The following is a 25,785-nucleotide window of genomic DNA, read 5'->3' on the forward strand; positions in this document are numbered from 1 at the left end:
ATTCGTGCTTTTATATATACTAGTTTCGCATTACGTGCTATGCACGTGGCTCGTAACGTAACTCCTCAATAAAAATATTAGTAATTTTTTTATAATTATATCAATTTTTTATTTATAATTAATATTAAATTAGATAAGAATTTTTATAAAAATAATTATAACATATTCAGTTATTAAATTTTTTTACATACTGAATTTACTCTTCTTTTAATTTTATAATAACCATAATTGAATAATTAACTTAAAAATAATAAGATAGAAATTTAAATAATAATATATTGACAAAATACAGTATTTTAATTTTGTAATTCAATCAAACTAAAAGATAGGTATTCCTACTAATTTGGAGACAATTAAGTTATTTTTTAAATACTAAAAATTAAATTGAAGATAATTTAGCTACCTATTTTAATTAGAACTTTAAATAACTAATTAGTTAATGATTATAAAATCTTTATTTAGTAGTAAACTGAAAAGGATTATTCAGTAAATTTTCCTGTCCCCCCCCCAATCCGTGCTTTTATATATAGTATAGATAGATAGTATAGATAATCATAAAAATTAGGCTAAACTCATATAGAGACCCTTCTACTATACTATTTTTGTTCAGGAAGTCCTTCTACTATTTTTTGTTCTTCTGGTCTTTCTACTTACCTAATTTTCGATTTTCCAGTCTTTCTACTTATATTTTTTTTTGTTCCTCCAGTCCCTCAAAAGGACATGAAAATCGGAATTCGCCAAGCACAGGGACCCGAACGTGAACAATTTTAGAGTAGGGGCCTCTCGAACAAAACCGGTAAAGTAAATGGGCATCCGTATGGGTTTTGCCTAAAAATTAACTAACCTATTATAACTCATTTTAAAAAAAAAACTCAGCTTCTCTTATTAATTTTCAGAATGTTCCGTCTTACGCCGGACTACCCATATTGTTTTAAACTGTCTTGGGTTGGATCACTGATCACCCACATCACTCAGAATTGGGCCTATTTCGTGTTGGTACAAACAATGTTTCCAACAAGCATATAATGATAGTATTGGGCTTGTTATTCACCTGACCTAAAGCTTTCTCATTAAAATTGGGGTTTTGCTTGCCTTCTTGATAGTGGTCATTTTATTAAGTAACGGCTTTTCAAATCCTCACCCACGGCCTTCCAGTTTGAATAGTATATATACTTTGTCATTTTCCTCTTTTTAAAACCATTAAGAACTTAAACTTTTAAAGCTCTAATGTTCTTACAACTGAACAATTCTTCAAGTAAATTTCCTCTTTCACTTCGCCCTTTTCTTTTATTCCGCGAACACTTAATTCACCCTTTCCTTGCAACTACAATGGCTCACCTAGATCAAGAAATCGCCAAGTTTATATGTGACAAAATTAAAAAAGTTCGCCCTTTTACTACATCTGCCTATTTTGGGGTAATCATCCTTATAGACAATGAACACATTGCATAGGACCGATCATTGATTTGCCTAGCAAACTCTGCGAGCGCAACTCCTTTCTACGATCACAACCCGTCACGATTTACTCGGCCACATCATTCCTCTTTTTGGGTAAAAGAAAATTTTAGAAACTGACCACTTTCCAATAACTCCTTTAAGGATTGGGTCAAGCGACTAGCACTGTACTATGATAGCACCTGCAAGGCGACACGCATTTACAACCTTATTCACATCTTCCAAATCGGCTAACCGACCGCCAAGCATTATATGATGGGATCAGGCCTTTTTGGTCTAAAGCAATCAATGGTTTCTGCTTTGGGTGCAACGTTATGTCTATAACTCTACCAGATACGGATTTCATGCTAAATGTACCCATCACCAGTAACCATATTTCCCCTATTACAAGCCGATACTTCATTTTTTCAACAAGGCTCAAAGAAGTCCTTCCTGAATTATGGAAAGCTCTTGGGATAACATTGTTGTCCCCGACAAGGCTGAGCACATAACTTTTGTGAGCTACTTCTTCTCCAAATTTGCCATGTGCCTTGCATCATTTCATATCACCATCGACTATTTCACCATCGCCACAACTTTCGCTGAAGGCCGAAATCTCAACCCATGCAAATTTATGCTCGCCCATATCTACCGAGGGATGCATAATATTTTACCTTCTGTAGATCTGGAAGTTTTCAAGTGGTGTAGTTGTCCTCTATGGGTCGTACAAATGTGGTTCAACCTCTACTTTTTGGAGATGATCAAAGTCGGCCTAATTCACAAGGCAAATTATTACTGCTATACCTTTCTAAACGACCTAACTCTCTTGAAAGACGTTCACCAAGTCATCGAGTTCTTCAAGAAGATTAAAACACGTTTGACCGAATCATTTTGTCCATTGATTAACTGGCTGAATCCTGTGAAATGGCTTTCCTTTAGTTGGGGTAACATTGATGCTCCTTTTTTGAAAACTATTTACAGCTCTGAAGTGATAATTGGATGAGCTCCCTTTGATCTAGGAACCTCAAAGACGACCTCACTTATAAGTCTAGTGGCTGTAAAGGTTACTTATCCAATTAATATGCCTTAAAGTTTGGACAAACCTAAGGACTCCCTTTTCCTCTTTTAATAGACAAAAATGAAAATGGCCAACTGAGGCAGGCGATAAGGAACAAGAAAAACATCAACTACCAAATTTGCATAGGCGCTAGTAGCTTTCTAGGTTAGATAACTTACCATTCCAGAGACCAAGCCTTACTTATATAGAAGAATTTGTGACCTGGTGGGCGGGAGATCGTGGAATCACACTTTTTGATCTCGTCAAAGAAAATTTTAAACTTCAACCATTTTTACCTTAAATTGAGTCAAAAACCCATTCATGCTTGATCTGTTTCTTTTGCAGGTCCTTAAGTGGTTGAACTTTAGGGTATTTCACTATTCTTTATGAACTCAAAAAGTTTGAAAAATTCTTTCAATTCTAATATTGCTCTTACGATCGGCCAATCATGTGTCTAATGATGACAGAAAATAGGAAAGAGACTTGTATGCGAGTTTTTTTAAAAAATGGGCTAAAGTTTGACAAATCAAATATAGTCAATAACCATACAAACTTTTCGAAGAACGCATTCTCCCTGCCTTTAGATATAATTCCCCTATGATTCTTGATACCACGATTGGCCTAGCTGGCATAGTACATAAACCTGATCCTCATAGTGTGACCCTTGTTATTATTTTGTCCCTAAAGATCTCAATCCTAAAATTGATCTTATACGTGCAATCAAAAAGGCTGATATACCAAGTACTCCTTCATTTATTATTGTACTTTGTAATCGGCCTTTTTTATGTCTAACCTTTTTCTATTATTTTATATTGGCCGAAGTCGCAACTCCTAACTATGATTTCTCTTTGGAGTATAAGGATATGAAGAAGAAGAAGAAAAGCAAGAGGGCTGGAAAATCTGCTTTCGATCGCCCTGTGAAGAAGTAAAGAATCAAAGAAGCCTCGCACTGCCGAATTAATAGCTGGGGCCACTCCATTTGTCCAATCTTCCCCTCTTCGATCAACAAAACTGCACTTGTGACTTTCCAAACTGACTAATCTTCACCAACTAAATCGGTTGATTATCTTATTGAAAATTCTCCTGAAGGGGACTCTATGGCTGAAGTTCCTTTGAGTAATGGGACTCTGAAAATAGAGTCGTTCACTCTTATATCTCCTTTAGGACCAGAGTTGTTCATATTGTTGACCCACTTAGTTTTGAAAATTAAATAACTTTCATGGTATTTTAAATTTCTTGCTATTCCACTGCGGACAATCCTTAAGTTTTCATAACTTTACAAGTCGACTAAAAAGAGTCTGATAAGCATTGTAATTTTAATGCAAATTTTAAAGGATGCGCTGATGCCCATCGATGATAGTTAGAGAAAGCCGTCCAACTTAGAATGAATAGTTTCTTAAAAATAATTTAACTTGGACTCAATTGAACGTTTTTAAGGTTTTGCAATCGATTTATGACTTTATGCAACTAAATGCAAAATTTGTTTTAAACTGGATCTAACTCGCAATTTTGTTAATTAAATTGCAAACTTTAAAAAAATTGATGTATTTTAAATGATCAAAAAATATTTAATTATACAGATTACCTAATATTTTTACCATTTAAATTAATTGATTAATCATTTGATTGTTTATTTGGTTTTTAAAATAAATTAGATTTAGTTGGTTAAACAAAAAAAGTACTTGATTTATATTTCTTGCTAGTCTTTATATTTCTTGCTAGTCTTTAAAAGGGTTAATGTCATTATATAGCATAACCTTTAACATTTTTTTTTCGATTTAAGTACAAACTATAAAATGTCTCAACTAATAGAACAATCAATCTTTCATTATGTGGCATCTACAGCATAAATGTCTAAAACGACGTCGTTTTGGTCATCCGTACAATAAAAAACGACGTTATTTTAACAAAAGAACAAAACATAAAATGCATATCGGGTTATAAAATGAAAAGTTTGGAAAAGTTGTGCTAATAAATCAAATGTTTTTTAGTTTGTACTTACATAAAAAAAACGCGAAAAGTTTTGCTATATCATAATATTAATTATTTTAAAATTAAAAGTAATTTTAGTTGTCGTATATTTATTTTCAATAGCTTTTCTTTTTGTTTTAAAATAAAAGCACTATCATTTATTGAAAATGGAAGAAAGCTTTGATTAAAAAGTTATAGGAGAAAGACACATGTATGATGCTTTTTTTTTTACAATTTATAATAAATATATAATAAAAGAATTCAAAAGAACCAAATAAAATAAGCTAATAGAAATAAAATTTTAGAGGATGGCTCCGCAAAACCCTAAACCCCGACCTCCTCCATACCTGCCAAGATCCAGCGCTGCGGCCTCCACAACTGTTCCAGCCACTGTCGATCTGCAGACTTCAGCCAATCCGGTGATCTATTTCGAAAACTTTCCAGAACAATGGTTTTATTCAGACCTTCAACGAGCTTTTGCCAAGTATTTTATCAAAGGTAGGGTAACTCTTGCAAGGAAGAAGAATCGAGCGAATCGTAGATTTGGCTTTTTGCATTTAGAAGCGGATCAGAATTTCAGAGATACCCTTTACCGTTTGAACAATGTTTTCATTGGGTCATGGAAGCTTAGAGCGTTTGTTTCAAAATTCCCAAACCCTAAACCTAAAACCATGCAACATGTTGATTTAAGGAAGACAACTCGGCCTTTAGTCAAGCAGGCTATTATTCCGTCTTTAAGAGACTCTCGTTCCTATGCTGATGTTGTTAACAGGAAGGAATTGGTTTACGATTCAACAGTTGATTGCAACAAATCAGAATCTACTTCTCTGATTGCTTCACTCAAACATATCATGGATGTCCTGCATGTTGGCTCTTTTTTGCAATCACGGGGGATTGTTGTCGAATCTTATTCGCTTCTTGGAGGGATCTATGTACTTCTGAATTTTTATAATAATGACGACCAAACACAGTTCAAGAAACTCTTCCCCACCTTGGATGATTTTTTTATATCCATAACTCCTTGGGATGGTTTCTTTTCTTCGGGTCAGAGATTTGTTTGGGTTTCCTTTTCAGGAGTTCCTTTGCTAGCATGGGAGGAAAATTTCTTTACTTCTCTGGGAAATTCTCTTGGTAATACTATTTCTATCCACCCTTTGATCTCAAGTAAAGAAAGGATGGACTCGGGATCGGTTCTTATTTCAACAGATGTAACGCATATCGACTGTGATTTGGTCGTGAAGGTGAATAAGAGATCTGTTACTATTCACGCTTATGAGTCGGATATTCCTATTGCTATTGACAATATTGAGGAGGATTCTTCAGAATACAGCTCTGGTTCAGAGAACAATCGATCTGGTAATAATGGATTGAATGAGAAAGTGGGATCTGATGTAGTTAGCTCGGCAATGCACAGTCCAGTTGCAGTTTTGAGCAGATCAACGGCCTTGGCTAAGGGTGCAGAATTGATGATCGAGGAGTCAGCTGTTAGCAAAAATGCCAACTCGTAATAAAGTGGACTTTAAGTCCGGGTTGTCGAACCCACAAGGATGAGAGGTTTAAAGTGAGCGAAGTCGATCTTGAAATTCAATTCGGATAGCAAACGAGTGATTGGTTTTGATTAACACTACGGAAATAAACTCAAGCAATAATAAATAAACTAAAAGCAACAACAATTCAACAACTAATTGATTAACGGATTAAAAACGATAATTAAAAGTGCCTAAGGGTTGCTAATCAAGCCAAAGCAATTCCTAGGTAGATAGGTCAGGTATACGGGTATTGGTTCGGGTCAAGCCATTCTAAGGTATCCAAATCCGCTCTCTCGAGCCGGAAATCGAAGAACCGACAATTGATTAATAAGTCGAAATCCAACTCACTCTCGCGCAATTGAATGTCGACTACACCAATCAATCCGATTAATCCGCAAACTCAAACAACCGCTAAATCCCTAAATCACTCTCGCGCATTTAGGTCTTAAGCTTATGCTCAACTAGGTCTATTCGATTAGTTTAACTCTCGCCCTCACTAATCAAACACTAATCAAAGATTAAGAGGCCAACTTAATCAAGGCATTAAGACTAATAAACACAACAAAACCCTAACCCATACAACCCTAACCAATCATCTAGCAATTAAACATGGCAATCATAACAACCCCTAGACTAGGAGTTTAGCTACTCATGATTAAAGTTAAAGCAACAACTAAGCAATAATTAATTAACATAACAAAAGTGAGAATGATTACCTTAAATGAAGAACAATAAATCATAAAGAAGATAATGAAGAATAAAAGATAAAAGCTTGTATTCAATAGGTAAATCTTGTTCTTACAAAGCAATAAAAGCTTCCAAGCACCAACAATGGTGGAAACTATGGAGGCACAAAACCCTAAGTTATTCTACTCCTAAAAGATGACTAAAAGTGTTGTTACAAAATAAGTGATACCCTAAAGTTGAGAGATAAGGTGCCTTATATAGGCAAAATTAAAAGAGGAAATATAAAACATTCTAGTACAAGCTTTGTTGGGCTTAATAAGGAAATGTTCCAAGCTAAGCTCTAAATTCGAAATTTGGACTTTTTCTGAGTTTTCTTCACTTCTCGATCGAGAAGCTTCATTAAAGTCAGCTTCTCGATCGAGAAGCAAGATTTCACAATTCTCTGCCATTTTTTGCCTTGCTTCTCGATCGAGAAGGTGAGGTTCTCGATCGAGACATGCACAAAAGTTTGTCTCGAAAGAGACACTATTTCTGCTGCACAACCACTGACTTCAAAACTTCATAACTCGATGTAGAAACCTCCAAATGAGTTGGTTCTTGAACCTCTGGAAAGCTTAAGATGTCTACTTTATTTCTTATGAAGAACGAAATTTCATTGGAAGCCTTGAACTGGTCCATATTCGTAAATTAGTGCAGCGGGTCAGATTTTCAGGCTTGCAAATGTGCTTTCGACGTCTCTTTGCTTCGGAAACCTTCGGAATGCTCAAATTAAACCCAAAACTCATTGATTTCCATGTATTTAACCTGAAATACTAAAACACACAATAAGACCCAAAATAGCTCAATTATAGCAATAAAAGCATATTAGAAGACCCAAAACCGACATAGAAAATAGGAGTATTTCTACTCCTATCAAACCTCCTCACACTAAACCCTTGCTTGTCCTCAAGCAATGAATGAATCTTACTTAAGAACACATGCTAACTAATAAACTCATACTTGAACATGTATCAAACATTGCATTCCAACCAATGAATACTCAAACAAATACTTCAAGAACCGACAACTAAGAGTGATGCAAACAAATGAGGAATGCAATTACAATGACATGATCCGATGACATTAAGACTACAATCACGAAAGCACTTTAACAAAACAAGTTACATCTCGAGGTTGCTATCATATGCGGGACATGTACACAAATTTATCACAAGCTAACTTGGGCAAAACATGGCATAGTTCTTAAGTATTAAGCAATGGAATAATCCTCTCTAGATTTCACTCACTCAAAAGATCAAGGTGTAAAAGAACACATGCAAAGTCACCATAGGCTTGCTCATAGTCCGGACTCCACTACTTAGTTCGGTTTCCGACAATTATCATATGGACTTTATTGGGTTGTAATGAGGCTAAGGGTTAGGGTAGGTAGAAAGGTAAAATTTTTGGTTAAACAAATAACTTGATGACTAACTCACAAAATATATCAAATTGATCTAACTTGGAATTTTGCACAATGTGAACATTTTTTTTTTCATGCCTCTATTTATTCTTTTGCATTCAACTTCTTTTTCTTTCTTTTTCTCTTTTTTTTTTCTAAACTTTCTTTATTCTTTCTTTGTTTTGATTTTCTTTCTTTTCTACTAAGGCATTTTGTTCACTTTTCTTTTTCTTTTCATCAAGTTAGGATCAAGTGTTTCTACATTAAAGTCAATCAAGTCAAATGTGGTGTTCAAAGAGGTAAAGTTTTGAAAGGTTAAATGTGTGAAAATGTGGTTTAAAAACAAGAAAGGTCTTAGGCTCAAGTTTGTGTTATCTAGGGGTAAAAGGGTAGGATTTTTAAGTGGTTTAAAGAAATGTGTAATCCTAATTGCCATACTCATCTAATTGCCAAAAACTCAACAATGCAATCTTGAACGGACACCGAGCAAGTTCTAGGACTAAGCATGCAAAACACAACAAGAAATGTAGGCTCAAAATATTCAATCAACGAAAAATGTGTGTTTTTGCCATATGCTAGAACTACATCAACTATACCAAACATGCCCAGATTTTGAAAATTACCCAATTTTATGACATACATATCATGAATCCGCATCAAGCTAAATCGAGCATGCGTCGAGGGTTAAAATTGCTCACAAGTGAGTTCACCCTAATCCTATCGAATCATGTCATACGATTGTCATTTCATTAGGCAAGCATCACCAAAAATTGTTAACTCGAGAAACATCATTCTAAGCATTCATTAACCGGAAAATCGACAATTGATATGGTTCAAACATTTTATTCAACTTAGATAACATGCTTACAAAATTAAGCAAAGGCTTCATGCATTAAAGGCACCAAAATCCCAACCTAAAACAACACAAACATCCTAAAACATTTAAACTAAATAAACACATAAAAGCATAAACACATAAAAACAACCTAAAACAATCTAAACACAAACGAGATTCAATTTTCCAACCCTCCTCACACTATTTCTAAGCAATGCCCTCAATGCTAAGAAATAAAACATATATGAAAATTGCACGAGTTTGGGTTAGAGAATAAAATATTTTTCAATCAAACGCAAAATAACATAAATGAAACACTAAAAATAAATAACAAAAGATAAATGACAAGAAAAGAAATCGAACCTCTCGGGATTGCCTCCCGAGTGCGCTTTAGTTGGAGTCTAAAGCTAGACTCTTCGCGTAAGGTTGTTAAAAATACAACCTAACATGTGGAAGCCGTCTTGGTAGCATCTTCTCCCTTTTTTTCCGTGTTGGCTCTTTCAAATAAAGCTCATGCGATATGAAGTATGCTTGTACTCTAAAATAATGAGCATGAGGAGTATGGAGCATCTTCATATACTTGGTATTATTTCCATCATACTCGGAATCAAACCCCTCTAAGAATGGATCTTTATAATCAAAGGATTTGTTGAATTCCTCATAGAGTACCGTAATACCAAATTTCTCCTCACTTTCATCATTTACACTCTTGGGACAAGTAAGTGGCTTGGAAATTTGAGCTTCAAGTTCAACATCCTCACACTTTTCTCTTTCGATCTCTATGTGAACCTTTGTGGGAGGATGTTCTACTAAAGCACCATCACCTTTCACATCTATGGCCATAACATGATGTGTTGGAGTATCTTCTATTACGACCGGTAATCCTTCTTGGTTTGTGTCTTGCAAAGCACTAGCTAACCGAGCAACTTGTATCTCTAGGTTATGAAGATGTGTAGATTGAATTTCGTTGTGTGCCTCCATTCTATCTAACAACTCCATGATCTTGTCGGTTTTGCTAGATTCATCAAAGATTTCATTTTGTTGAAAACCATGTGATTGTTGTAGTTCATTGCCAAAATTTGAGTTGAAGTCCCATTGGTTTTGATGTGAGTGATAACTTGAGTTGAAATTCAAGTTCTCATTTAAGTTCTCCCAATTGTTATCCCAACCATAGTTCGGAGGGTTGTGCCACCCCGGATCATATATGTCGGAACATGGGTCACTATCTTGCCATTGATCACCCACACAATTGGCATGGTCATTCCAATTTGAATAGAATGTAGGACACTCGGCTCCGGTATGACTAAAATCCCCACAAATATCACAATTGTACTTAATGTTTTGGGACGGGAAATAACTTTGATTCCATGCCATTACTCCTTTCCGACCATAATTTCCATCAAAAAGAATATTTGAAGATAAACCAATAAAGTCCAAGATTTCCTACGCAACCACAAACAAGAAAACCAAGTGTAATTCACGAAAACACAAACTAACAAAAGAAAAGTAAAAACAGAAAATAAGGCTAACTCGACCGAATTTCAAAATACTTTCAATCAATTAAACGCAACCTCATCCCCGGCAACGGCGCCAAAAACTTGTTAGCAAAAATGCCAACTCGTAATAAAGTGGACTTTAAGTCCGGGTTGTCGAACCCACAAGGATGAGAGGTTTAAAGTGAGCGAAGTCGATCTTGAAATTCAATTCGGATAGCAAACGAGTGATTGGTTTTGATTAACACTACGGAAATAAACTCAAGCAATAATAAATAAACTAAAAGCAACAACAATTCAACAACTAATTGATTAACGGATTAAAAACGATAATTAAAAGTGCCTAAGGGTTGCTAATCAAGCCAAAGCAATTCCTAGGTAGATAGGTCAGGTATACGGGTATTGGTTCGGGTCAAGCCATTCTAAGGTATCCAAATCCGCTCTCTCGAGCCGGAAATCGAAGAACCGACAATTGATTAATAAGTCGAAATCCAACTCACTCTCGCGCAATTGAATGTCGACTACACCAATCAATCCGATTAATCTGCAAACTCAAACAACCGCTAAATCCCTAAATCACTCTCGCGCATTTAGGTCTTAAGCTTATGCTCAACTAGGTCTATTCGATTAGTTTAACTCTCGCCCTCACTAATCAAACACTAATCAAAGATTAAGAGGCCAACTTAATCAAGGCATTAAGACTAATAAACACAACAAAACCCTAACCCATACAACCCTAACCAATCATCTAGCAATTAAACATGGCAATCATAACAACCCCTAGACTAGGAGTTTAGCTACTCATGATTAAAGTTAAAGCAACAACTAAGCAATAATTAATTAACATAACAAAAGTGAGAATGATTACCTTAAATGAAGAACAATAAATCATAAAGAAGATAATGAAGAATAAAAGATAAAAGCTTGTATTCAATAGGTAAATCTTGTTCTTACAAAGCAATAAAAGCTTCCAAGCACCAACAATGGTGGAAACTATGGAGGCACAAAACCCTAAGTTATTCTACTCCTAAAAGATGACTAAAAGTGTTGTTACAAAATAAGTGATACCCTAAAGTTGAGAGATAAGGTGCCTTATATAGGCAAAATTAAAAGAGGAAATATAAAACATTCTAGTACAAGCTTTGTTGGGCTTAATAAGGAAATGTTCCAAGCTAAGCTCTAAATTCGAAATTTGGACTTTTTCTGAGTTTTCTTCACTTCTCGATCGAGAAGCTTCATTAAAGTCAGCTTCTCGATCGAGAAGCAAGATTTCACAATTCTCTGCCATTTTTTGCCTTGCTTCTCGATCGAGAAGGTGAGGTTCTCGATCGAGACATGCACAAAAGTTTGTCTCGAAAGAGACACTATTTCTGCTGCACAACCACTGACTTCAAAACTTCATAACTCGATGTAGAAACCTCCAAATGAGTTGGTTCTTGAACCTCTGGAAAGCTTAAGATGTCTACTTTATTTCTTATGAAGAACGCAATTTCATTGGAAGCCTTGAACTGGTCCATATTCGTAAATTAGTGCAGCGGGTCAGATTTTCAGGCTTGCAAATGTGCTTTCGACGTCTCTTTGCTTCGGAAACCTTCGGAATGCTCAAATTAAACCCAAAACTCATTGATTTCCATGTATTTAACCTGAAATACTAAAACACACAATAAGACCCAAAATAGCTCAATTATAGCAATAAAAGCATATTAGAAGACCCAAAACCGACATAGAAAATAGGAGTATTTCTACTCCTATCATCAGCTGCATCACCTGGGATTACAATTGATTCAACGTCCTCCACAGATGTAGGGTCGATTAATTCTAAAGCTACCTTTCCAAACCCAGACATGACTAATATTACTATTCGCAAGAAGTTCAAACATGTAACTCCAAAGGGAACTCTTGAATCTTGCACGCAGAATTCTAAGGAGGTAGCAGATGTTTCAGATGGGATTATTAATGGTTGTAACCAGCAACTTGTTCCTTCTAACACAGCTGAAAGAAACAGGAATTCATCACCAGATAATCAGTCTACTATACAGAGAACTGAAGCTCAAAAAACATGGGATGTTGGAGTGCAGTTGGGATTGTTTGATAAGGAACATGAGAATGAGATTATTGAACTAATCTCTCAAGGGATTGCTAAGGAGCAATTGAATCACTCTTAAGGTGATTGCACTCTCAAGGTTATTTGTAATTTTATGTCGTATACATTTAATTTTGTTTCATGGAATTGTCGAGGAGGTATTTCTCAGTATAGAAAGCAGCGTTCTATTCGTTCCTTTGTTTCTTTGCATAATCTTTCTATCATGGGTTTAATTGAAACTAAAAAGGAAGTGATTGATGATTTTTTGATTCGTCGGCTTTGGCCAAACTTGGATTTTGACTATTGTTATTCTAGTTCGAATGGTGCGTCTGGTGGCTTACTTTGTGTCTGGAATTCTAGTTTAATTTCTCCTACTAGAATTCAGAAAAAGGATAGATGGATCTCCTTGGACTTTATTTGGTTTTCAAAACCAATTAGATACATATTGGTTTATGCTCATAGTTCTCCTTTTGATAGAACTAATCTCTGGTTGGAGTTGCTGCAGGAGATAGATCAGAATGTTTTATGCTTTTTAACAGGAGACTTCAATGAAATTTTAGACCCATCTGAGAGAGCTTATTGTTCTAGTTTTTCCGCTTCGATGCTTGATTTTGCAGACTTTATTAATAAGGCTGGGCTGTTGGAGGTGCCTCTGAATGGCCGTTTTTTCACTTGGTACAACAGTATTTCTAAATCCAAGATCGATAGATGTTTTGTTACTCCTTTGGTTCTTACAACTTGGCAGGATCTTCATCTTAAGGCATTGGCTAGGTCCTTCTCGGATCATGTTCCAATATTTTTTTCGTCGGTTGGGAAAATCAATTGGGGTCCCCGTCCATTTAGGTCGATTAACGCTTGGTGGGAGCATCCAAACTTTGTCTCTTTTATTGAATCTTCTTGGCAATCTTTAGCTGTTTCTAACCCGAATGGTTCTTTGGTTTTTAAAATTCGAGAACTCAGGAAGCTTGTGAAGGATTGGAATATCCGGATTTTTGGAGATTTAAATAGTAAAGCAGCTGCGATTCAACATAATATTGAGGAATTAGAATCGGTAATTGATAACAGGGAGCTTTCGGAAGATGAATCTATTTCTCTTTCAGCTCTTCAAGCAGATCTTTATGGTGTTACAAAACAACAAGAATCTCTTTGGTTACAAAAGGCGAGATTGAATTGGAATCTCCTAGGTGATAAGAATACTTCGTTCTTTCATTTAGCTGCAAATATTCATGCCAAGAATAACTTAATCTCTGAAATCTATATCGATAACATTGGCTATAACAGACCAGTTGATATCAAGCTTCAAATCAGTAAATATTTCAGATTTTATTACAAGAAAAAACAGCAGATTTCCTTTTGTCTTGATCAGCTGCAGTTTAGACAGATTCGGCAGGAATCATGCAACTCTTTGACGGCTTATTTTGAGGAGGAGGAAGTGTTTAATGCTCTTAAGAGTTGCGATCCAAACAAGGCTCCGGGACCCGATGGATTTAACATGTTCTTCTATGGTAGATCATGGCAGATTGTGAAGGAAGATATTATGCAGATTTTCAATGATTTCTGCTCTACGGGGCTGTTTCCGAAAGGGCTTAACACGGCTTTCTTAATTTTGATTCCGAAAGTAAAAGGAGCTAGTAACATTAAAGATTTTCGTCCAATAAGTCTTATAAATGGTATCTTCAAGCTTCTATCAAAGGTTCTAGCAAACAGGTTAGCTCCATGTTTACCTGATATCATCTCCGAAAATCAGTTTGGTTTCATCAAGGGTCGAAGTATTCATGAATGCCACTCTATTGCTTCTGAAATCATCAACCTATCTTCCAGGCGGAAAGAACAGAATTTTCTTATTAAGCTAGATTTCCAAAAGGCTTTTGATAGCATCTCGTGGTCTTTTATTATGGGTGTTCTACGGCAAATGAAATTCAGCAGTCTATGGGTTGATTGGATTTCATCTCTTTTGAGTACTTCTCAACTTTCGGTCCTCATTAATGGTAGTCCTTCAGAGAATTTTTATATGGAAAGGGGTGTTCGTCAAGGAGATCCTCTATCTCCAATGCTTTTCGTGATAGCAGCGGAGGGATTTAAAATCTTGATTGATAAGGCGAAGGATTTGGGTCTTATTCAGGGCATTAGAATTGAAGATTATCATGAGTCTTTATCTATCCTGCAGTTCGCGGACGACACTCTCTTATTCATTCCAAACAATATGGAAATGATTAAGAATTTGCTCCGTATTCTTCGGTGTTTTGAGCTTATCTCTGGTTTACGTATTAATTTTAAAAAGAGCTCCATTATTGGTTTAAATGTGCAGGAAGCTGATTTAACTGCAGCTGCCAACATCCTGAACTGCAAAACGGAGAAACTGCCGATTGATTATTTGGGTATGCCGCTCTCTAAGAATGTCCTTAAGATATCTCATTTTGACCACTTGAAACATAATTTTATGCATCATCTTGCCCTTTGGAAAGGTAATCTTCTATCGCCGGCGGGTCGTTTGGTTTTGATTAAATCAGTTCTCGCAAGTTTACATGTCTACTCAATGTGTAATTTGGCGATTCCTTTTTCTGTTATTGCTTATTTGGAGAGTAATATGCGTATGTTCCTGTGGTCTGGTTCAGCTAATGGTAGGGGGTTGTGCAAAGTAGCTTGGGATACAGTTTGTCTTCCAACTCGTTATGGAGGTCTAAACATTCCGTCTCTGCACTTAAAAAATCAAAGTCTGTTGTTGAAATGGGTTTGGAAGTTAATTTCTTGTGATAAACAATCTATGTGGTTCTTAGTGGTTCGGGATAGCTCTAGACTTAATTCATGGCATGACATTATTAGCACAAATAATAAAAGTTTATCGACAATGTGGCGTGGTATTCGGAAGATTTGTGCAAATAATTCTGACATTTGGAATCTGTTTTGCGACAACGTTCGATACAAGGTAGGGAATGGAGAAGATATTAAATTTTGGAAAGACATTTGGTTTGAAGGTCAGGTGCTTCCATTATTTAAAAGTCATTCTCAGCTCTATAATCTTTCCCTGAACCAAGATGATTATTTGAATATTTTAGCAGATAATGAGGGCGGTATTTCTGAGTTAAAATGGAAGAGGAGATTGCGGGTGGGAGAAGCTCACTGCTGGGAGAATCTTCAGGGTATGTTTGGGCAGATCCGTATCATTTATGATCAGCCAGACCGTCCACTTTGGTGCAGCAAAGAAGTCAGATTTAGCTCTTCAAGTTTCTGCTCCTTGAATCTTGGCAGAATTGACAGCAACGTCAGTTTTCTGGTGTGTGTTTGGAATAAAAAAATCCCGCCGCGTATACAGTTCTTCACTTGGCTATTATATAGAGAGCGTCTATCTTCGAATTGGTTCCTTTTTCAGCGGGGTTTGCTTGCCGAAGACCAGCAATTTTGTAGTTTGTGCACCGTAAGGGAGACGGGGCTTCATATAGTCCTACATTGCAGCAAAGCATGGGTTTTTTGGTGTATAATGCTTAGCCGTATTCAGATTTCAGGTTGGTCGGCTCCTCCGAGTATTGATGCCTTCTACTTTGAATGGATTTCTCTTGCAAAACCAAAGTTCAGAAATTTGTGGGGAACTATTTGGTTTATTAGTGTTTGGGAGCTTTGGAAAGCGAGGAATAAAAGAGTTTTCGCGGATACAAGCACGAGTTACAAGGACTTGGTTTTTCTTTGTATTTCTAAGGGTGTGATTCATTATAGATATCACAATCCATCTTTTCCGTATAGTGGTAATGATGTTTTTAGGAGTTTAGATTTCATTTTCCGGACATAGTTTGATTTCTTGTATTTTCTCCTTTTGCCAACCGCGTCTTGTGGTTGTGCTAATATATCTATCATTTACCAAAAAAAAAAAGAATTCAAAAGAGTGAGAAAAAGCATTATATATGTCTATTCAAAATTAGAAAAAGATATTCCGGTCCCGCCAATTCCTAATCTTCACGCTAATTTTCATCACGTTTTGATTAATATTATTGTTTGATCGCTAAAGTCTTGAGTGTGCGTCTCATTCCCCCTCTCATAAGTCCTATAATCAATAGTTTTCCCCTAGGTAGCACGGAAACGGAAACGGGAAACGGAAACGATACGAAACGGACACGGGAAAACGAAAGTTTTTCAAAATGAAGGACACGAAACGTGGGGGAAACGTGTAAATAACAAAAATGTAGGGATATATTTATAAAAATATTATCTAAATATTTATGATAATTAACAAAATAATCAATTTTAATATACTGAATATTTAAAATTTTATAAATATATAAAAAAATATAATATAATTCAACACAAATAAGTATATTTGATGTATTGTGGGCAATGCGAATGTAAAATTTATGATAACTAGTTAGATTTTTTTATTTGTGGGTAATAATTTTAATTTTTTTATAAATTTTTAATTTTATTATTTACGGAAACGGCCCGAAACGTTTCGTACGGGTGTCCAAGAGTTTCCGGTTTCCGAAACGTTTCCGAAACGTTTCCGAAACGGGAAACGCAACTTTGTCGAAGTTTCCGTGCTTCTTAAAAACTTCATATTATGGACTATAAATTTGTGGACCATTTCAGAAAAATTTATCATATATAGGTATGTCTTTAAACTTTGCATTAAGCAGGTCAACATAACTATGTCTCATTTGTTAAATATATTAAAATTTTAAAATTTTACCAGTTTGGTCCATCATCTTTTTAAATGTTACCAAATATATTCACGACTTATTTAAAGCTGACATGACGCATTATGTACATATATATTTTATCCTACTTATATACATTATCTTGCCACACAGCTACAAACTAAACCGAAATGTATTTGGTAACACTTAAAGAGATAACAGACCATTAGTCAAAATTGTAAAATCATACTCTCTTTTTAAAAGATTGTGCAAATGCATGTCATATTTGCATTAAGTGGGTCAACACAACCAGTAATTTTTTTAACAAATATATTGTCCTCATTCAAATTTTAAAATCACTCTATAACTAATATAATTTTCTTAAAATTAGTCTATAACTGATTGTTTTTTTTTTTTAAATCATGGGCAAATTGATAAGAACCATAAAACCTAATTTTATTTTTGGAATTATAGAGACCTTTTTTTTTTTGAAACTATATAGACCTTTTTTAACAGTTAAAAAAACATACCACTAATTTAGCAATAAATTCCTTAACTTTTCCTTCAAAAAAAGTGGAAGATTCAGATCACAAACAAGAAGCCCTAACAATCTGCACCAAATCTTCTTCCTTTTCTGCTCTTACAAACCCCTGCTTTGGTATCACGATACTATATGCATAATAAACAAAGCAAGACAAAAATGATCCAACCCAGAAAACCCAATGCCCATCCCACAACGAACCACCAAGCAAGATTGCAGGAGCTAAACACCTAGCCGGGTTTAGCCCGACGCCACCATATCCGACTCGCCCAGTCACGGTGGTCGACACAAAAACCGACACTGCATAAGCACCTGATATCATTACACAAACCATAATCAACCCTAGATCCTGACACTTCCTCTTGTCCAAAAGAACTGTCATAGCGATATACAGAACAAGAAACGTGCATGAAAATTCGACCATTAATGCAGTCCCCGCACTAACTCCTTCACCATTTTCATTAACGACGCAGCCACCTAGGGCATACTTATGCGCTGCTTCAGGATTCATGACACTCTTTAATATAACAAACCCTAATATGGCTCCGAATATCTGTGCTAAGCTGTAGAAGAGAGCGCGAACAAAAGTTATGATGCCTTTTAAAGCTGCCATGAAAGCGATCGATGGGCTAAAGAAACCTCCTGATAAAGGAACTGTTGCCATAAGCCAAAAGAAGGCGATGAAGAAGACGACTATTGGTATAATAAGCTTTGGATCGGTCTGCTGTGAATCCAAGCATGCGATAATTGTTGTTGAGAGAGTGAACAAAAATGTTGCTGTTGCTACTAGCTCCGTCATTGCTGCCCTCCACATCTATAACGAAGGAGAATGAAATCTATGAGAAGACAATACATTAGGGTTTATAATTTACAAATGCTATTTTGGATGAACGTTTAATTCACTTGTTGCCGTAACTAACAACTACAGTTGAAACTCTAGAGAGTCAATTATCATCTTTGATAAAAAAAATACTTACCTCTGGTGAATAAACTTCGTCGATGCCAATGCGAGTAAGAAAAGATGAGCTTGAAGATCGTCTGGCCTTAACATTATTTGAAGCCTCGACTGAAATTGAGAGTGCTTCATTTTCCAATACCATGGCTAAAGGTATGGCTCTTGTTCCCCAAAAATCATCTTATTTATAGGCGTAAAGTGAGCTTATCAGTGCTTTCAATAATGTACCCAATAATTTGTATCTGATATCATCAAAATTAACACATTACCAAAGTGCTTAGGTACGTCCAACATTATCAGTCGTGTCCTATGTGGAAAGTTAAAGTAGACCATATATGGTAAAAAAAAGGTTTTAAAAGATAATTGATCCACTCATACAAACAGAAAAAGCGAACGTTTCAAGCAAAAGTTTTTAAATGATTAATTGATCCACTAATACAAACAGAAAAAAGCGAAGGTTTCAAGCAAAAGTTTTCTAAAATAATTTTAAATTATTGAACTTGAACACGTGATTTTTTTTTAAATTACATTATTCACATCATTTAATGATGCGTTTTTAAATAAATCCTAACAATAAAATAAATAAAAAAATTGTAGACTGTTGTACTTTTAATTGAAATTACAACGTGCAAAAATTTAAATTTATCTTACTATTAGATATTTTGTTTTATCCTCCGAACTACGTGACATACTAAATCTATCTATAAAATTCTCTTAAAATAGCTTTACAAGAGATTTGATTTTCTCGAATCATAGTGATGCTAATATATACGAAAAATGTATTTCTCTAGTAATAATTATATAATATTTTCTATATTTATTACGAATAATTTTATTTAATCCATCTATTTTAATTCATTTTATTATACCACCTGACATGGCAACAATCGAGTGGATTAATTTAAAGAGAAAAATTAAAGCGTATATTTTTGGATAAAAATTCAACAAATAAAAGCATATCACATAAAACCATGTAACAAGGTGGGTTAAAAATAGGTGGGTGAAAAGGAAGAGACAAAAAAAAAGTGAAAAAAAAATAAAAAGAAGAGAGTAATGAGGAGTGTGAAGAAAAGGTGGTAGATGGGTTCTATGGAGAAGGAATATTCATTTGAAAAGGGAGAAAGAACTGTTGATAAAAATTATGCTCACGAAGAAGTGAAGGAACTTTCACTAACTCACTTGGTTTAAAAATGTACAGTTCACGGGAAGTATATGAGGAAGTTAATGTGAGAAAGTTAATATTAATTTGTATTACTTGGTTTACCGAATAATTTCACAGAAAGTTACATTTTATTTTTAATTAATTAAAATTTAAAGACAATATTACCCTCAATAACTAAATTGGCTAATTAAATGTAAGGATATAATAGTGTTTTAATTAATTTAACTAGGGAAGATGAACTTACCTAGATTTTGCTAGGAAAGTCATTTTCCTAGTCAAAGAGAAGTCAACCCCTTAACTTCCCGGGAAGTAGATTGGCAAAAGTGAACCAAGTGAGAAAAAATGCTATTTCTCGAAAAATTAAACTTCCTTAGTGAATTTACTCCCAACCAAGTGAGGCCTAATAGAAGAGCAAAAGGAGTCCTTCGTGAATCAGGTCTCTCAGATTTTATTGGAGTTTTCTAACTTGTTGTTGATGGTGGAGCTAAATCTGACGAAACTAATATCACCCTTCCACAGGCTGATATTCGGACATCACTCAATTTAGGTTTGAAATGTTTGATAAGTCGATAAGGATGAGAACTAAATCTTGGCTCACTGGTCTGAAAAGAAAAATTACAGATCTGGGTCTACCAACTACCAATCTTGCTGCCTCATCATCATCGAAGAATGTTGAGAAAGAATATACTCATTCTGTTAAGAAGAAAATATTTCTGAAGCTGATCCTGAAACTACTGAACCTTTGGCTTTAAATATTTCTCTTTATACTAAAGCTGATCAGTCCAACTAGGGGTGAGCAAAAACCGAACCACTCCGTAAAACCGAACCGAACCGAGTCAAAATAAATTACGGAGTGGTTAAATCGGTTATAGCGGTGTGGTTATTCTGGGTTTTTGCGGTTTTTGGTTATGATTTGGTTTCAGGGCTCGGTTAACCGAACCGAAAAACCGAGGAAGCAAAACGACGTCGTTTTGTTTTAGGTATAGGGGTAGTATAAATACTCCCCTTAAAAATTTCTTAACCCTAAATCACTCGACCTCACCGACACTGAAACGCTCAAACCCTAACGCTCTCTCCTCTCGACTCTCTGTTCGCTACTCTCTCTAATCAAAGAAAACCTAAATGTTATCCTCTCTCAGCCTCTTATTACCTTCTGTTCTTCTCTCTAATGGATTTACTGTCTGATAAACGTGGTGTGCTGTGAAACCCTAAATGTTAAACTGAGATAAACCATCGTTTCTCTCTAGTACAGCAAAGTGAAACCCTAATTCACTCTGATGTTTAATAGATGAAATCTCTGGTGATTTTGTGAAGAAATACTCGACCTTAAAGGTAAACAATGTCCGATTTAGAGTTATTTCAATTTTTTTATTAATATTGGATTTAATCTATTGAATCTAACCTTTTTTCTTGTTTTGTTGTTTATTGTTACATATCTTGAATTTCTTACCAAAAAGACCAGATTAATAGGTATGTATATGAGTATATCTCGGTTGCTTATTTGTTTATTATGATAAAACCCATAGTTTATGGGTTTTATCAGTCTGGTACTGCAATGGTTTATCTCAGTTTGCTAATTTGCTTCTTCTCTTCTGTTTTTTCTTTCATGTACAACTTGTCAAAGCTTGTTTGGCAAAAGGACTTGTGTGGAAGCTTTGAAAGGATTATATTAAAGTAATATGACTTTTACTAAGGCTGGATCATCTTTTTATTGGTCGGATTTTATTTCTGTGATTTCAATTTTGTGGTGGAAGCTTAAGCTTGATATTCTGTAATCTGTAGTGATGTTTGAGTTTTGTCTGTACATTTCTTCATGGTTGGCTATCTGAGTTTTTTTGTCCTTGTCTTTATTTATGTAGATGGAACCTGAAATGGTGATTCACCAAACAGATAGCCAACTTGAGCCTACAATTGGCCAAGAAGGACCTGATGTGGAAGCTATACCTGACCCTGTTTGTGCTGGCCAGAATGCAAATGCTAATGTGGAAGCAAATCCAAAAAAAAAGAAAGGAGTCACAACAGAGATCAGTGGTATGGGACCATTTTGATTCCATTAAAGATTCAAATGGTGTTACTTTGCAAGCTAAATGTAAGTACTGTGCTCGTATCTATAACTGTCATGCCAAAGAAAATGGCACATCTACTTTGAGGAGTCATATGCTTAGATGTAGTAAACACCCACACACTGTAGAAACTAGGCAAGCTCTGCTATATTTTCAGCCTGTTGTGAATGCTGGTTGTGTTGCTGGTCCTGAAATGTTTAATGTTGCTTCATGGAAATTTGATCAGGATGTTGTTAGACAAGTTGTTGCATATATGATAGTAGTTGATGAATTGCCCTTTAAGTTTGTTGAGAAACAGGGTTTTAGAAGGTTAATGAGTGTAGCTTGTCCAATGTTTAAAATCCCTTCCAGATTTACTGTGAATAGAGACTGTTATGGCTTGTTTATTGAGGAGAAATTGAAATTGAAAAATATTCTAAAAACAAGTACACAAAGAGTCAGTTTAACTAGTGACTCATGGACATCTAACCAAAGACTGAATTATATGTGTGTAACTGCTCATTACATAGACAATGATTGGAAGCTTAATAAAAAAATCATATCCTTTGTCCCTTGTTCTAAGCATAAAGGTGAGCATTTGGATAAGGCATTAGAAACTTGTTTGCAAGAGTGGGGGTTTAAAAATATATTCTCTGTGACCCTTGATAATGCTGAGAACAATACTGCTGCTATGTCCTTTTTTATGAAAAAAATGATAAGTTGGGGTGGTACTACTATTAGATGTAAGTATGCACACATGAGATGTATTGCTCACATTCTGAATCTGGTTGTTTCTGATGGTTTGAAAGAGTCTGGTACTTCATTTGAAAAAGTTAGGAGGGCAGTTAGATACATTAAGAATTCACCACTTAGGTTGAGTGAATTTAAAGAATGCAAAGAGTCCACTGAAACTGTTTGTAAGCGTTTTTTGTGTCTTGATGTATCAACTAGGTGGAATTCAACATATCTTATGTTGAGTACTGCTTTACTATATCAGATAGTGTTTGAAGAGTATGAGGATGTGGAGTCCATTTTTAAGAAAGACTTAGGTGATGATGTGCCTAGTGTTAGTGATTGGGAAAATGTTAGGGAGTTGTGTGGTATGTTAGAATGCTTTTATAAAATGACATTGAGAATTTCTGGTTCTCTTTATGTGACTTCTAACAACCATTTAAATGAGATATCCGATTTGTGTACAATTCTCCAAGATTGGATTGCTTCTAGTGATGTGTCATTAAGGTTAATGGGAACTAAAATGAAAGCAAAATTTGACAAGTATTGGGGTGATCCAGTAATTATGAACAAACTGATATTCTTTGCTATCATTTTAGATCCTAGGGATAGAATTGTGTACATGGAGTATACCTTGACTCAGATGTATGGTTCTCATAATGGGAAATTCTTGTTTACTTGTGTGATGGATGACTTGGTTGAGCTGTTTAATGACTATGATCTCCAATATAAGAAAGAATTGGAAGTTGCTGGGCAGAGTGCCTCATCTGAAATTCTTGACCAATTCTCTCAAGCCAATTCTGTGTTAAAGGAGAGGTTTATGCAGCAAATGTTGGAGACTGGTGGTGTGGGTAGAAGCAAGAAATCAGAACTGGATGTCTATTTAAGTGAGCCATTAGTTCCTAATGATGGGAACTTTGATATTCTGAAATGGTGGAAGTACAATTCTCAGAGGTTCCCAGTCCTCTCTAGAATGGCCCGAGATATACTTGCAGTACCAGTCTCCGTAGTTGCTTCAGAGTCTGCTTTTAGCACTGGTGGAAGAGTGCTTGATGACTTTAGAAGCTGTCTAACTCCTAAGATTGTGGAGGCCTTAATTTTCACTCAAGATTGGCTAAGAGATCCATCAAAGCCTGTTTCTGTTGAGCAGACTTTGGAAGAGTTGGAAGAGCTGGAAGAAGGTAATTTTTCTACTTAATTTGTTTTATTTTTGTTCTTTTAATTATAATGTTTGCTGACTTGTTTATGTTTTTTATTTTGCAGGTTTTCAAGATCCAGCAAATCCTAAATATGATTAACAATTTGTCTTTAACTATTTGATCTTTTTTATCATTTCTTGCTGCATCATGATTTCCTAATCAGTGGAAGCTTTTGCTCCTTTTGGCATTTCTGATATACTTACTGCATTTCTGTTCTTGCCTTGCTGCATCATTAATTATCTGTTCTTGCCTTGCTTGCTATAATGATATATTGGCTTAGACATTGTAGAGATCTTGGTTGGTACTTGGTATGATGCTTCTGTTATGATTTGCTTTGATTTCTCTGTTTGTTTTATGCTAATGGCTATGATGATGCTTCCACATTTAAGTTACAATACTATAGGTTGTAAACTGTTGAGGGATTTGATATATGCCACCTTTTTATGATCTTTAGTGTTCCTACTTGGTACACTTTTAACATCTGAGCTTTATTAGCAATAGACATTGATGAGGTCTGTTAAATGCAGTGACTGCAAATTGTAGTTGCTGCATATTGTGTTTGATTTCTCTGTCTTGAGCTAATTTATCATTTCCTTTGGCAATGATGAAGCTTCCACTTTAAGTCTAGAATTGCTTCTCTTTTAGTTGTGTGACATAAGTTATTTGTTGCCTTCAAAAAAGTGAGTTTATTTGGTGACTTAAAATCTATGAAAGATGAGTCAAATTTTTATTATTTAACCAGTTAGTACTCCATTTTGAGTCAATGTTTTCTTCTTATTACACATTGATTGCTTTTTTTGGTTTACTTTGTTTTGCAGCTGCATTATTTTTGCTTTTTGGGAACTAATGGTGTAGAGTAGACTGTGGAAGCTGCATTTTTTGTACACTGAAATTTGAAGATATGTATATTTAAGTCTAACAAGGCAATTTGTAACAAGGCAATTTGTAATCGAGCTAGACATCTCAAGGGTGGGCTCGATTCGAGCCCACCTTTATTAAGGGGGGGGGGGATTTTTTTTTTCCTTCTTGGCTTTGAAATGTTCCTATTGGTTGGTGTTTTAAGGCTCATGGATTGATGAGGTGTTTAAATCGTGGCCTTCAAATTAGAAACACACTTCACAACAATTAATGGCATGGCAAAATCTCCACCCCTCATCTCATATTTTTCAAATCTTACCCCAAAAAGAACTCCAACACTTCTTCTTCTCCAAATTCTTTTCCATAATTATCCAAAACTCCATAGCCAAGAACTCCATTCTCTTTCTTCTAGCAAAAATTTTCCAAGCTCTATCTCTACCATTTTTAAGCCAAACTCAAAACTAAACACATTTCCAAACACCCTTTTCCCTCCTCTACAATGTCCCGGAATACAAGAGCAAGCCGAGCCTCCAAGCAAAAATCCATACCTCCTAGTGAGCAAGAATTTCAAGATGAGCTACCACCACAACCTATCCGTTCATCGAAGAAAACAACCAATTTCGGGGCTCTCTCATGGAAATACAAGGCACCCTTCGAAATCCGCTCGGTTAGTGAGGGTGAACGCTATGAGAAGCTTAAGGAATTTGGTGTCACCGATGCGTATGAAATTTGTTGGATGACTATGGAAAAATTGGGCATTCATGAGAAGTTGGATGATCTCATTCAATTCCTTTTTCTTGACAAGTTGATAAGGATACCGCATGAGCAATGCGAAGCACTCACATACGAATTCTTCACTATAATTGAGTCCACCACCGACACTTCTATTACCTTTCGGTTGGACGGCAAGGAGCGGGAATATTCCATGATCAACTTGTATCAAGATTTTGGGTTCACCGACTTAGGGATGAAAGAATTGTCGCATAAGGGTGATTTTGATGCAAACGTGATATGGAACAAGGCATCGGGGAAACCAAGCTACGACTCACACTTTTCCAAGTTGAAAGAAGTTCGGGATATTGCCACTATAATCTTGCTTAAGTGGTACGGCTACACCTTCTATGGACGCCATGAGCATCACAAAGTA

At 35.5% G+C, this 25,785-nt stretch overlaps 2 protein-coding genes across 2 annotated transcripts; one reads left to right on the plus strand and one right to left on the minus strand.

The window, feature by feature from the left end:
• Positions 1-12,750: 12,750 nt before the first annotated feature.
• LOC126681456 (uncharacterized) lies at positions 12,751-16,311 on the plus strand. The gene has a single exon (XM_050376996.1). The coding sequence runs from the start codon at positions 12,751-12,753 to the stop codon at positions 16,309-16,311; it is 3,561 nt and encodes a 1,186-aa protein (XP_050232953.1).
• Positions 16,312-17,685: 1,374 nt separating this feature from the next.
• LOC126679842 (aquaporin TIP3-1-like) lies at positions 17,686-18,809 on the minus strand. Its single transcript, XM_050374848.2, has 2 exons — positions 18,668-18,809; positions 17,686-18,504 (listed from the first exon to the last, which is right to left on the minus strand). The coding sequence occupies exons 1-2, from the start codon at positions 18,788-18,790 to the stop codon at positions 17,737-17,739; spliced, it is 891 nt and encodes a 296-aa protein (XP_050230805.1). The 5' UTR covers positions 18,791-18,809; the 3' UTR covers positions 17,686-17,736.
• Positions 18,810-25,785: the final 6,976 nt, after the last annotated feature.

The sequence above is a fragment of the Mercurialis annua genome, linkage group LG5 (assembly GCF_937616625.2).
Source record: "Mercurialis annua linkage group LG5, ddMerAnnu1.2, whole genome shotgun sequence".
NCBI classification, from domain to species: Eukaryota; Viridiplantae; Streptophyta; class Magnoliopsida; order Malpighiales; family Euphorbiaceae; genus Mercurialis; species Mercurialis annua.